This window comes from Camarhynchus parvulus, chromosome 5 (genome assembly GCF_901933205.1).
Source record: "Camarhynchus parvulus chromosome 5, STF_HiC, whole genome shotgun sequence".
In the NCBI taxonomy this organism is placed as follows: domain Eukaryota; kingdom Metazoa; phylum Chordata; class Aves; order Passeriformes; family Thraupidae; genus Camarhynchus; species Camarhynchus parvulus.
Genome location: NC_044575.1, coordinates 50877362 through 50890779, shown reverse-complemented (window position 1 = coordinate 50890779; position 13418 = coordinate 50877362). Strand labels below are relative to the sequence as shown.

At 47.4% G+C, this 13418-nt stretch overlaps 1 protein-coding gene across 1 annotated transcript; it reads left to right on the top strand.

The window, feature by feature from the left end:
• Nucleotides 1-5448: 5448 nt before the first annotated feature.
• Nucleotides 5449-12773, top strand: HSP90AA1 (heat shock protein 90 alpha family class A member 1). The gene is made up of 11 exons (XM_030950103.1): nt 5449-5644; nt 7359-7517; nt 7615-7981; nt 8453-8586; nt 9048-9356; nt 9907-10072; nt 10339-10529; nt 10665-10812; nt 11143-11411; nt 11530-11863; nt 12028-12773. The coding sequence occupies exons 2-11, from the start codon at nt 7359-7361 to the stop codon at nt 12135-12137; spliced, it is 2187 nt and encodes a 728-aa protein (XP_030805963.1). The 5' UTR covers nt 5449-5644; the 3' UTR covers nt 12138-12773.
• The last annotated feature ends 645 nt before the right edge of the window (nt 12774-13418 follow it).

The following is a 13418-nucleotide window of genomic DNA, read 5'->3' as shown; positions in this document are numbered from 1 at the left end:
CGTGTACACACAGCCCATGGTCCATGCAATTATTGCTGCCACCTGCAGTTCTTCAGTACAATTACATTGTATGAGATCGATTTTGTTCTTTGCCTCTTAAGTAGCTTCTTCACCAGAAAAATATTTCTTCTAAGTGACTATCGATCCTATTTCTAGAATGAATCACCTTTTTTTGTGACCTACAGATCTTATGATCACTTTAGCTTCCAGCAAGCAATGAGAAAGCACAAAAGAACACAGCTTGGGAAACAGTTTTAAGAAAACATGAAGCTTTGCTCAGACAGATATCCATTCCCAGCTTTACATTTCATTATGATAACACAATTTTACATGCATAATTCCATGTGTTAAAGCAAACTAGACATATATTATCACATCTTTATACTTACATCATTTTTCTGAAATCTACTGTTAAGCAGTTTCAGTTGGTGCTGTTTTGTTTTCCTTCAGTAAACCCTGAAGCATGGAGATAACATGGTAAAATTGTCCCAGAATTCAAACAAATTTAATTTTAAAGCAATGCTATAAAAGCATTAAGGCTACAACACCAAACACTCAGAAGTTAAGTTAAATGCTGGAATTCAAATTCTCTATGCAAACATTTTAAAATTTCTTTCTGGCTTATAAAAAACAAAAAAATCTTCAGCAACAGAGAAAAAGGCTTTGATTGGATTAAGAATTAACCCAGTTTTTCCTGCGTGTTATTTCAACACTTTGAACATTAAATACCTTCCTTTCAGCTTTTGCTTTGTTCTTTTTAAATATTATAACTTTTACATAGCAAGGAGTTCTATGAAATTGTGTAATTAAAGATTCTATGAGGATGCAAATGTATACAGAGACCAAGTGTGGAACTAATCCTCAGGAAACCAGGAAATGCACAGTGGAGACTTTCTGGCAAGGAGTGTCCTGTTGGTGAGTTGGGGTCAGCTGGCCCAGCTGTGTCCCCTCCTCAGAGCTCCTTGTGCCCCCCAGCCTCCTTGCTGGGGGTCAGTGTGAGGAGCAGAAAAGGCCTTGATGATGTCCAAACACTGCTCAGCAATAACACAAACGTCTCTGGGTTATCAACACTGTTTGCAGCACAAATTCAAAATATAACTCCATGCTGGCTGCTGTGAAGAAAATTAGCTCTACCCGATGAAAACCAGCACAATCTCTTGGTTGAAAAATTGATCTTGCTCAGAATTTTCTCCAAAATTAACTCTGACATGAACTAAGTTAGGAACCTTTTTCTTTCCTTGCCTAAAAATGAAGCAATACAAAACTGGGATCAGTTAAAATAGAGTAACCATAGGAACAAAATGTCTATATTTGCTAGCCCTTACTGCATCAGAACAAAAAGAATACAGGTTATTCACAAGTCATGAAGAAAATATGTGTTTTACACAGTCACAGAGGAACTCGGATTAAGCAGAGCTGGGAAAACTTTGATGGTTTGGTATGAGATTACATTCTCCCAGTGCACTTGTCAAACAACTTTGACAAAAGAAATCAGCCTGCTTTTGAAAGCTGAATAACACAACCACAAAAGAGAAAACAGAATGATGTGACTGGAGATTAGACAGCATAAAGGCATGTGATCCTGCAGACATATGCAAAACCTTCCATAGGTTTTCACATGCTTGAAATGACATATATCCCTAAGTCTGAACCACTGGGCCCACATTAATCGAGAGATTAGAAAGGAAAATACTTTCTTAAATCTTCAATATTATTATAAAAGTGGCACCCTTAAAATTCTAGACACCACAAAAGGAGAACACACAAGCAAATTTAGCAGGATATTGCTGGATAAAATGCTTGGACAGATTTCCATATATTGCAATACTTTAGCCATTTTCTGAAGTACAGAAGTTACTTTGGTGCAAATACATGTTAGAAAGCATTTCCGTCAATGGAATCTGAATGTAAGAGGGTTTCAGCCTAAAAGGCACATCCTATAGTATTTATACTATACCATGACTATTTTTTAATCTAAGAAAAACCATGAAAGTTACATATTATGCCTGGGTGTAACTGCCACACTTTATTAGGGCAGTGGTAAAGAGCCACTAGGCTGCTTTATGGAAGCAGACAAGCCAAGCAGCTGTCAGATCACTGAAATCACAGTCACTGTGCAAAGAAAGGAACCTGTCGTACTCAAGAAAGCATTTTGGTGCACAGTCCCTTGGTACAGGCACACGTGTCTGAGAGAAAGGAAGAGAAATGCATTGAGAAGCCCCCCAAAATCCAACTTGAACAAGTTTTCTGTACTTGTTTTCAGTACAGAAAACAACCAGCCAAAGTAAGCACCAAGAAGGTGACCCAGACGTAAGCGCAGAACTCTCAAGCCTGAGCACTGGCTGAAATCCAACTTTTTCAGTGGCTTAGAATGATGAGCAAATAACCTCACCCTTACAGTCTGATTTCTCCTGTGGGCTGAGCAGCTGCTCTTTTACACACACTTTTATGTTGTTGACACCATGATTAATTTTTCTACCTAATTAACTAACCTGCAGGATCCTGTATTTTGGCCAACTGCTTGGGTCAGAGCTGGAGCACCAGGACTGAGAAGGGCAGAGTCCTCTAAGACATTGCACTAATACATGTACTGATCCAGATATTGCAGAAACTGCAGCAAGACAAGCTATAATTTTAATTCCTTGGTGTTCCTGCATGTTTTACATATGAACCTAATGTATCTTGTCAGAATACAGAAAACTCTCTGAAAACATAAAGCTACAAAAAAATCAAGCCAGTGGACCCCAATTCAACCAGATTTGCTTGTCTGGGTTAAAACTGCAGGATAACCAATACAAAGGACATGAAGTTCAGCATGAGGATTTCTGATTAAATGTGTTAATGTATCTAAGTATTGGAATATTAATTCATGCTAGCCAGCCTATTTTAGACACTCAACTTGAAGAAGGGCAGGTTAGGCAACTTAACCTTCAATTCCCCAAAGTCAGTCAGATGTTGAACTAGACAGAAGTGTGGGGCACATTAAAGAGCCAAAAGAAAATGGAAAGAAGTTGTACCTGAGTACAATGAATTTTTGCAACAGAAACAACATTCTTTTTATTCCTCAAATAAATAACCATTCTTTAGAGCAAGGAGATATGTCTAAATTCATGCTTACATCAGTGCATAATTTTAACATGTAGTTTCTCTGGGTATTTATATCCTCGAAAGTGGATCAGCTCCAAGAAGAAAGTTTTAGAAGTCTGGTCTGGAACACATGGGATGAAGATCATTCTCCTGAGATGCGGAAGATCTGCATTTAACTCCCTGCTCCCAATCAGGTCATTCAGGATATAAAAATACCCGCCCTGCTAAATGCTGCAATCACAGAGCTGCTTGGTATAATGAGACGTGTACATATCAAAGCCTTTATGCAGGATATGTAAATATATGCATAAAGGTGTCTCTTGCGTGCCCTTTGAACATCAACCGAGATTTCCCAGATGAACTGGCAAAGGCCACATTCAGGCTGAGAATCCCAGCGGGTTTCAGGCTCTGGGCTGTTACAAACCCAGCAGCACTGGCCTACGCCTCATGTCTACTATTAGCACTTAAATCCTTAAGTAACTGCATAGCTATGTAGGTCTGCTGAGCCGCTTGGCTTTGGTCCCATGGCTCTTTTTACCCTGTGCAAGTGCACAGACCGAGAGGCAGAATTTTGTTAACTCGCAGACTTATACCTGCTGCATGAGAACCGGTGTTGTTTTCCCTGAGCAGGCGAAACGCGTTACCACAGCATCCCTAAGCAGTGATTCACCCGGCTACGCCCGGCAGCGCGGCCGGATCCTGCCCGGCAAGCAGGGCAGGGGCAGCGGTGCCGCCCTCCCGCAGCCCCTGGTCCCAGCCGAAGGGACGGCGGCAGCTGCACAGCGCACACCTCTACCTGTCGCACACACAGAGCCACAGAGCTGCACACCTCCACCTGCACACACACACACAGAGCTGCACAGCGCACACCTCCACCTGACACACACACAGAGCTGCACAGCCCGCACCTCCACCTGCACACACACACACAGAGCTGCACAGCGCACACCTCCACCTGCACACACACAGAGCTGCACAGCCCGCACCTCCACCTGCACACACACACAAAGAGCTGCACAGCGCACACCTCCACCTGCACACACACACACAGAGCTGCACAGCCCGCACCTCCACCTGCACACACACACAAAGAGCTGCACAGCGCACACCTCCACCTGCACACACACAGAGCTGCACAGCCCGCACCTCCACCCGCACACAGAGCTGCACAACGCACACCTCCACCTGCACACACACACAAAGAGCTGCACAGCCCGCACCTCCACCTGCACACACACACAAAGAGCTGCACAGCGCACACGCACACACACAGAGCGCACAGCCCGCACCTCCACCTGCACACACACACAGAGCTGCACAGCGCACACCTCCACCTGCACACACACACAGAGCTGCACAGCGCACACCTCCACCTGCACACACACAGAGCTGCACAGCCCGCACCTCCACCTGCGCACACACAGAGCCACGCAACTGCACACCTTCCTGCACCCCCGCACTCCTGCACAGCCACGCACCTTAAATCCTTAAGTAACTTAAATCCTTGAGCTCGCATAACTACACCTGCATACCTGAGCACCCGCACACCTTCACTTCCGCACCGCCGCACACCTGCACAGCAGCACTCCGTCCGGCACACTCCCGCACCTGCACCCCGCACTCTCCCACCCTCACACCTGAGCGCCCTCACTCTCTCACCCCTCACACACCCGCACTCCGCACTCCCGCACCCTCTCTCCCCCTCACACACCTGCACCTCGCACACCTGAGCACCCTCACTCTCCCACCCTCACACACTGCACCCGCACTATCCCACCCTCACACACCTGCACCCCGCACTCCCGCACACCTGAGCACCCCCGCGCTCTCGCACAGCCGCACGCCGGCGCACCGGCCGCGCAGCAGAGACAGGGGTTCAGCACGGGGAGACAGAGAGGGTGACAGCCGCCCCACACCACAGCCCTGGGCCGTTCCCGGGAGGAGCGGGGGGGCACCCCGAGTTTTCCAGGCCCTTCCCTGCCGCTTGGCGGGGGCGGGGGTAGAATGGGGGAGGATGGGGGGGGATAGAGACCCCGGCCCTGGCTCCGCCCCCTTCTAGGACGTTCGGAGCGGGGCTCGGCAGCGAGTGACGTCATCCGGCACTCGAGCAACAACCCCGGGCCCCGCCCCTTCGGCACCGCCCGGCACCGCCCCGCGCGGCTCCTGCGCACGCGCCCGCCTCCTTCCTGCTTCCCCCTCCCCCCGGAGGCCCGGCCGGGCCAATCGCTGGGGGCGCAGCGGGGCGGGGCGCGGGGAGCGCGCGCGCTCGCGCCCATTCAGACGCCAGCCCCGCGGCGCCTGTCGCGGACGGCTGCGATTGGCTGCGGGCGGTACGGCCCCGCCCCTCGGCTGGCCTGTTCCGCCCCCGCCTCGCGGCCCCCTCCCCGCGCCCCCCCGCGCCTGCGGTGAAGGTTCCCGATGGTTCTGGAAGGAGGCGGATCCCGCCGTATATAAATCGGGCGGGCTGTGGGGAGCGCGCACTAGAGAGGCTACAGCGGAGAGAGAGGGCTGTGTCACAGCGTCAGTGCGGAGAGCAGCGCCCCATCCCCCTGCCAAGGTGAGCGGTGGGGGCAGCAGCCGGCGCTCGCCGGCGGTGGATCGGCGCAGGGAGCGTTTTCCGACCGAGTCCCGGGCCCGGTGGCGGGGGCGCGGGGCTCGTGTTCGGAGTTGCGTGGGTGGTGGGGGTGGGGTGTGCTGTATGAGCCGCGTGGCGCTGGTCGTGCTTTTCTCTGTGCTTCTGTAGATCCTGGGAAAGGTGATGGGGGCTTACAGTCCTGGATATGGGTAAAATGGAGGATTAGGGTTGATGATTCTGAACCCAGTTTACTAAATTTACGTTCTTGTAAGAATGGCGGTGGAAGTGGGGAAACCGAGCAGCTGCTTGGGGGGGTTCCGGTATGGCAGCGGAGCGGCGGGCGCAGAGGGCGGTCGGGGAAGGCTGTTCTTGTCCCGGGCTGCAGCTGCAGCGCTGCCTCCGCCTCACAGCGTGCGCGGGAGGGCTGTGGGAGGCTGAGCCAAGCACGCCTCGGTGCGGAGGTACCGGGTGGCCGCAGAGATCCGCTCTCGATGAATGGGCCCCCAGCCATGAGAGTGCAAAATGGAGGAGGGGGGGGGGGGAGTGGAGCGCCGGATCGGGAAAGCGGCGGGGGGTGAGAGAGGGAAGGAAGGGGGAACGGGATCCGGGAGCAGGAGAAAAGGAGTGGCGGAGATGGGGGAAGAAATAGGTGGCTTAAGCAGTAAAAAAAACGGAGTATTGCGGGGGGAAGGAATGGGGGTTAGAGGAAAGGAGCAGAGAGCCAAGAGGGAAGGGAGCGGCGGGGGGAGGAGGCGAGAGTGGGGGGCGGCAGGAAGGAAGGAGCGGGAGAAAAGCGGGATGGAGGAGGGAAAGAAAAGGGGGGATGGGGAGAAAGCGGCGTGAGGGGACAGGCGGGCAGGAGATGGGGCCAGGAGCGGGTTCGGGGGCTGCTCCGCTCTGCAGCGCTTTGGGGGGTGGGGAATGCGCGGGCGGGAGGCGGGGGCAGCCAGGGAAGGCTCTGGCAGTTTCTAGAACGTCCGGCGGTTCCGGCGGGCGCCGCCAGGGGGCGCTGCGCTGCCGCTTCCCCGCGGGCTCGGGGCGCGGTCCCGCGCGGGCGGGGGGAGCCGGGGCCGCTCGCGGCGGGGGCCGGGCCTGCGCTCGGTGCCCTCCGCTCTGCGCCATTGGAGCGGGGGTGGGCTTGGACAGATCCCTGTCGGGTGAAGCTTTGGCTCCCGCAAGGGGGGCCGACGGGCAGCTATACCCGGTGAAGGACGAGTACTAATTAATGCAAATATTTGTCCAGAGAAGCGAGTTCGACTGAGCAGTGTTGGTATCTAAGTCAGAGGTGGGGATGGCTGCGTATGCAAAGTAATAGGAGGAGGCGGCTAAGAGAGAAATAATCCAAATAAAGATTTTAGGTGCTTGTGTGAAACGGGAAAATAAAAGTCATATCAATCCGTAAATTAGGGAAGGAGAGAGGAGCAGTCTGGTCTTAGCCTTGGTGCTGCAGGGTAAAATGAGTGTAAAATGAGCGTATTGTAAAAGTTAATTATTTCCTGCATCCCTTAAAACTTCTGAGTAGTTACTGTCTGTAAATAAGGTCTGGGAAGGGCTTTTTTATATGTGTGTGTTCTCTGGTGCTGAAACCACGTGGTTAAAAAACTTGCTCTCAGAATACCGTTGTCGCTGCTTGTAAGGGGATATGTTAGATAAGCTGTTCTGGATGGAATTTCACCTCCTCCCTCTCCTTTCACAGATGCCGGAAGCTGTGCAAACTCAGGACCAACCAATGGAGGAGGAGGTGGAGACCTTTGCCTTTCAGGCTGAGATTGCTCAGTTGATGTCTCTGATCATCAACACTTTCTACTCCAATAAGGAAATCTTCCTCCGTGAGCTGATCTCCAATTCCTCAGATGTAAGTACCAAAAGTACTCTGGTTAATTCTGACAATTACTGAAATTCTCTAGGGGTAGTCAGGGAATATTAAATCATGTTTCTCTCTTCTCTTACAGGCTCTGGATAAGATAAGGTATGAAAGCTTGACTGACCCAAGCAAGCTGGATTCTGGGAAAGAGCTGAAAATTGACCTGATTCCAAACAAGCATGATCGCACTCTAACCATTGTGGATACTGGCATTGGCATGACCAAAGCTGACCTGGTCAACAACCTTGGTACCATTGCCAAGTCTGGCACCAAGGCTTTCATGGAAGCCCTGCAGGCAGGTGCTGATATCTCCATGATTGGTCAGTTTGGTGTTGGTTTCTACTCCGCCTACCTGGTTGCCGAAAAGGTGACAGTGATCACCAAGCACAACGATGATGAGCAGTACGCTTGGGAGTCCTCAGCTGGAGGGTCCTTCACTGTCAGACTGGATAATGGTGAGTGTTCGGTGTTCCTGCTCAATGACCTCTTCTAAAGATGCTTGGCAATAGTGCGTAGTCTGCCTTGGAAAAGACATAAAATAAACGTATTCAAGTAGTGTATTGCATCAGGTATAGATCCAGGTAACATCTTGTAATTTCAGTTAGTATAATTTGATAGGTATGGAATGCCCAGGTGTAAATGGTGCATTAAGCTTTCAAAGTTTACACATGGAAAAGTATTTTTTGGAAAACAACTTCGTATGCGGAGTCTTTAAAGGCTCTGAACTGAATAGTAGTCATTTTCTGAAGCTTGTTTTTGAAGTATATGTAGTAAACTTGAGAAAGCATAACCCAGGCTGTTTTTATACACAGAAGCTTCATTTTGCTAAAGTGAAAAAATAGCTGATAGAGCAGTGTGGTTTTTAAAGAGTTAACGATTGAATCTGCTCTGCTACAGCAAAGTAAAACATGTAAACTCCATTTTAGGTGAACCTTTGGGCCGTGGAACCAAAGTCATCCTGCATCTTAAAGAAGATCAGACTGAATACCTGGAGGAGCGGCGAATCAAGGAGATCGTGAAGAAGCACTCTCAGTTCATTGGCTACCCCATTACACTCTTTGTATGTACCTTGCTTGAAATGCTAAATAAGTATTTTCAGTTTCACAAGTGGGAGTTCATGTAAGAAGGAGTAGTCAATCTTTATTTGGTTAGTCTGAGTTCTCTCAGCTATTACACTGAGGAAGCTCTGGGGAAATGTAGTTCTGTTATTTAAAATATTATTTCACAGGACTATCTTAAGAAAACCCCAGTATTTTCCAAGCCAATACTACCTGTTTTCAAACAGTTAATGTTAGGAGTCATTCAGTGTAAGGAAACCGAAGAGTAAGAACTTGGCTCATAGCATGTGGAAACACCCACTTGTGTCAGCACCCAGAATGAGAGTCCTTGGAGTGTGGGAGGGAGAGCTTGACACCATGTTCTTGAAGTTTGCTGGCTTCGTGAGGCTGCAAGGGGTACTTCAGAGTTGTTACTTACTAAATTTACAGCTTTTGCAATTCAAGTACTGCTGCTGTTTTGTAGGTGGAGAAGGAGCGTGATAAGGAGGTGAGTGATGATGAGGCTGAGGAAAAGGAAGAGGAAAAAGAAGATAAGGAGGAAAAGACAGAAGATAAACCAGAGATTGAGGATGTTGGTTCTGATGAAGAAGAAGAGAAGAAGGATGGAGATAAGAAGAAGAAGAAGAAGATTAAGGAGAAGTACATTGATCATGAAGAGCTCAACAAGACCAAGCCCATTTGGACCAGGAATCCAGATGACATAACCAATGAGGAATATGGAGAATTCTACAAAAGTCTGACTAATGACTGGGAAGACCACCTCGCTGTCAAAGTAAGTTTTTCTCTTGAGACACAGCTGCAGTTGCTGTATCTGTAGATACATAAACTATAGCATACAGCACTGAAGCTGTTGCTTAACATGCTGCTAAACTGATCCATGGTGCATTGGTGTTCATAATCTGGATTGAATTTGCACTCATGAAGTGTGTAGGTGCCTTCCCTGTTAATAGTTCAGTCGCCATGTCTGCTTGAACTTGAGACTAGGTTAATATATAAGTACAAAAACTGATTATGTTTGTAATTTGTCATTGAAAAAGGTGTTGTGCCTTTTGTTTGATGATGGGAAGTGCCATAGGAACTCATTTGCTTTCTAAATCTCAGCATACTGTGGAAGGAGCTGAATGTGTTCTGAATTGGTCGTAATGTAACACTAATTCAGTGTGTCTGTCTGAGGACAGGCTGTTCCTCACCAATGTCTCAGCTGCTCTGTAATCTGATCTCCAGTGGGTTGCAGTTTGTGTTGTGCATTGGGAGAGCTGTTAAGTGGTTATCATGGTGGAACCAGGCAAACTGACTAAAATTATCATCTTGTTTTCTCACAGCACTTCTCTGTGGAAGGGCAGCTGGAATTCAGGGCTCTCCTGTTTGTCCCACGGCGTGCACCCTTCGATCTGTTTGAAAACAGGAAGAAGAAGAACAACATCAAACTGTATGTGCGCAGAGTTTTCATCATGGACAACTGTGAGGAGCTGATCCCTGAGTATCTGAGTGAGTATAATTCTGGGGAAAGTGTTCCCTGAAAAGTTAGAAGAACTGCTTAGCTATTCTGTAGTTTCCTTTTGTATGTAAAGATACTTGGAAGAGGGAAAACTCAGTTCTAAACAGCTGTGGAGCAGTTAAAAGTATTGCTTAGTTCATGTTTATTGGAGTTCTATAGAAACAAATGGATAATTTCTAATGGACAGAGGCATATGTAGGTAGAGTGACTGGCAATACTTGTTTAAGACTAACAAAGGTAATTCTGTTGTTTACAGATTTCATGAGAGGTGTGGTAGACTCTGAGGATTTACCTCTGAATATTTCTCGTGAAATGCTGCAACAAAGCAAGATCCTGAAAGTGATCCGGAAGAACTTGGTGAAGAAGTGCTTGGAGCTTTTCACTGAGCTGGCTGAAGACAAGGAGAACTACAAGAAGTTTTATGAGCAGTTCTCCAAGAACATCAAGGTTTGTAGTCTTCCTGCTGACCAGTGCTGATACTTGAAGTTATAGATTGGTGTTGTGCCTGAGCTGCTAAACTACCACAGTTCAGTATTTACCTGAAGGAATCACTTACTGATTTTTCTTCTTGCTTTTTTGTAGCTTGGCATCCACGAGGACTCACAGAACCGCAAGAAGCTCTCAGAATTGCTGAGGTACTACACATCTGCATCTGGTGATGAGATGGTTTCCCTGAAGGATTACTGCACTCGGATGAAGGAAAACCAGAAACACGTCTACTACATCACTGGTGAGTGGGGACCTGAAATGGTCAGGAAGACCAAGACTGTTTACCTTCTGGGGGCTTTATAAGTGATGTTACAGGTTCCCAGTTCTCTTGCCTGGCAGGAATGGGAAGCATTTTTTACCTGGGATTGCAGGAAATAAAAATTAGCTTTCAAAGCTGTTAAAGAGTATTAAATGCTGGAGCATCAGTTTAAACAGCTTGAGTGTCTTTTGGGCTGTTGGTGCCCTTTTTCACCCGTGGTTGGGTCTTGAAGCACAGTTGTTGCATAGGCTCTGCAGAAGCTGAACAAGCTGCTGTTAGTGCTGAGGTTCATCTTGGTGTTGTTTCTTGCAGGTGAAACAAAGGATCAGGTGGCCAACTCTGCTTTTGTGGAGCGTCTCCGCAAACATGGGCTGGAAGTGATCTACATGATCGAGCCTATTGATGAGTACTGTGTGCAGCAGCTGAAGGAATTTGAAGGCAAGACCCTGGTTTCTGTAACAAAAGAGGGTCTGGAGCTTCCAGAAGATGAGGAAGAGAAAAAGAAACAGGAGGAGAAGAAAGCAAAGTTTGAAAATCTTTGCAAGATAATGAAAGATATCCTTGAAAAGAAAGTAGAAAAGGTAAAAATAGTACTTGGTTTACCTGTGTGCAAAAGTCAATTTAAAATTAATTCAGGGTAAATCACTTGTACCTGTTGAAATGCTTCAATTGCAAACCTGTGCTTTGCATTCCCTGCAGGTTGTTGTGTCCAATCGTTTAGTTACTTCTCCATGCTGCATTGTAACAAGCACGTATGGCTGGACTGCCAACATGGAGAGGATCATGAAAGCGCAGGCATTGAGGGACAACTCCACAATGGGATACATGGCAGCAAAGAAACACCTCGAGATTAATCCTGACCATTCCATCATCGAAACACTGAGGCAGAAAGCAGAGGCTGATAAGAATGACAAGTCTGTGAAGGATCTTGTCATTTTGCTGTATGAGACAGCACTGCTGTCCTCTGGCTTCAGCTTAGAAGACCCTCAGACACATGCCAACCGCATCTACAGAATGATCAAACTTGGGCTGGGTAAGTTACCAAATCTGTTCTGGCTCCTGTGAGCTCAGGGTGTATTAATAGTCTTGGTCCTGCTTGGTAGTGTGGGAAACAAATCCTCAGGTGGCTGTAGTACTGTGGAGATGAACGGTCTGGGTTGTGCTGTCAGCATTAATGGGGGTGTGTTTCCTGCACAGGCATCGATGAAGATGACACTGCTGCAGAGGAGGCCAGTCCAGCAGTCACTGAGGAGATGCCACCTCTTGAAGGAGATGATGACACATCACGCATGGAGGAGGTGGATTAAACGAGTTTACAGGAACTCATGAATGTTTTCTTGGCTAATATGAATAAGTTATATTTTGTATATTATGAATGTTACCTGCCAAAAAAAAATCTTTGACACTTTGTCTGCATTCCCTCTTTATATTTATTTTCGAAGATGTTATACCTTTATTTTTGTTACATTGCTTTTTCAGCTGATGTGAGATAAAAATGCCATTGAGGGAATATTTTCTTTAACACTGTACAACCCTAAACAGGCAAGTAAGGAGTAGTTATTTTTGTCTGTATTAGCTGGTTGCAGGTGGCAGGGTTTTTGACTTATTCTTAATTGCCAGAAATGTTGAAAGAAGTAACGAAGATGGGAAGACATCAGGGTGTTCAAGTTTGTTTAGTGTTACACAGCTCTTCAATTCTTAAGTGTCTAACATACAGTACCTAGTAACTAGGTATCTAGGAGAGCTGAATCTCTTGGGGAAGCTTTAATCCTTCTGCTCCTAACAAGGTCTTGATGTTTAAAGTTGTTTTTTATACTGTTCAAGGATTCTGGATTGCACTCTACCATAGAATAGAATCCACTGTAAATCTCTATTGTGACTTATGCAACTCTGCATGTACAGTTCAAACCTAGAACTGTAAGAATAAAAGTGTTAAGAATTGAGCTGTGTCAGTGACTTGTCTGTTCACACTGAAATAAACGTGCTCTGCCCATGCCCACATGAGCTGCTGCTCTGGATCCTGAGCTCCAGCTGCTGCCCTCAATACATAATGAATGGGATGTGCTTGGTGATGCCACTGCAACACCAGTGCCACACCAGAGCAGGAAGGGTCTCAGGAAAAGTTATTTGCTCTGAGTTGGGGTATAATTCATGGGATGGTTCAGCAGTTGCTCTGAACTCTGGGTGAATGGAGCTGCACCTCTGTTCCATAGTGCTGCTGAGAGGTGATACAGAACTTTTACCTGAGAAGCTGCCAGAAACAGCACAGAGCCTGCCAGGGAACGAGGTGGTTGTGCTATGTTCTGTATTCCTTGGCATTTGTCTTGGAATAGCAGAGAAACTAAAATTCCTTGTCAACAGCTTCCTTCAGTTTGGCCTTGGTGCCTGTTGGGTGCCCTTTTGCTGACTTTATGCAGATTGTATTTGGTACAGTGTCTTAAATTCAATTTATTTGGGAGGAGGAGGGCTTTAAGGACAGGTTCTGACCAGCTTGCCCTGCAGGTGTCCTGTGTCCATTTGTTTTGCTCCATGATGCAGGAGTTTGCAGTATAAAATGATTCACATATATATTACACTGGTGTGTTGGT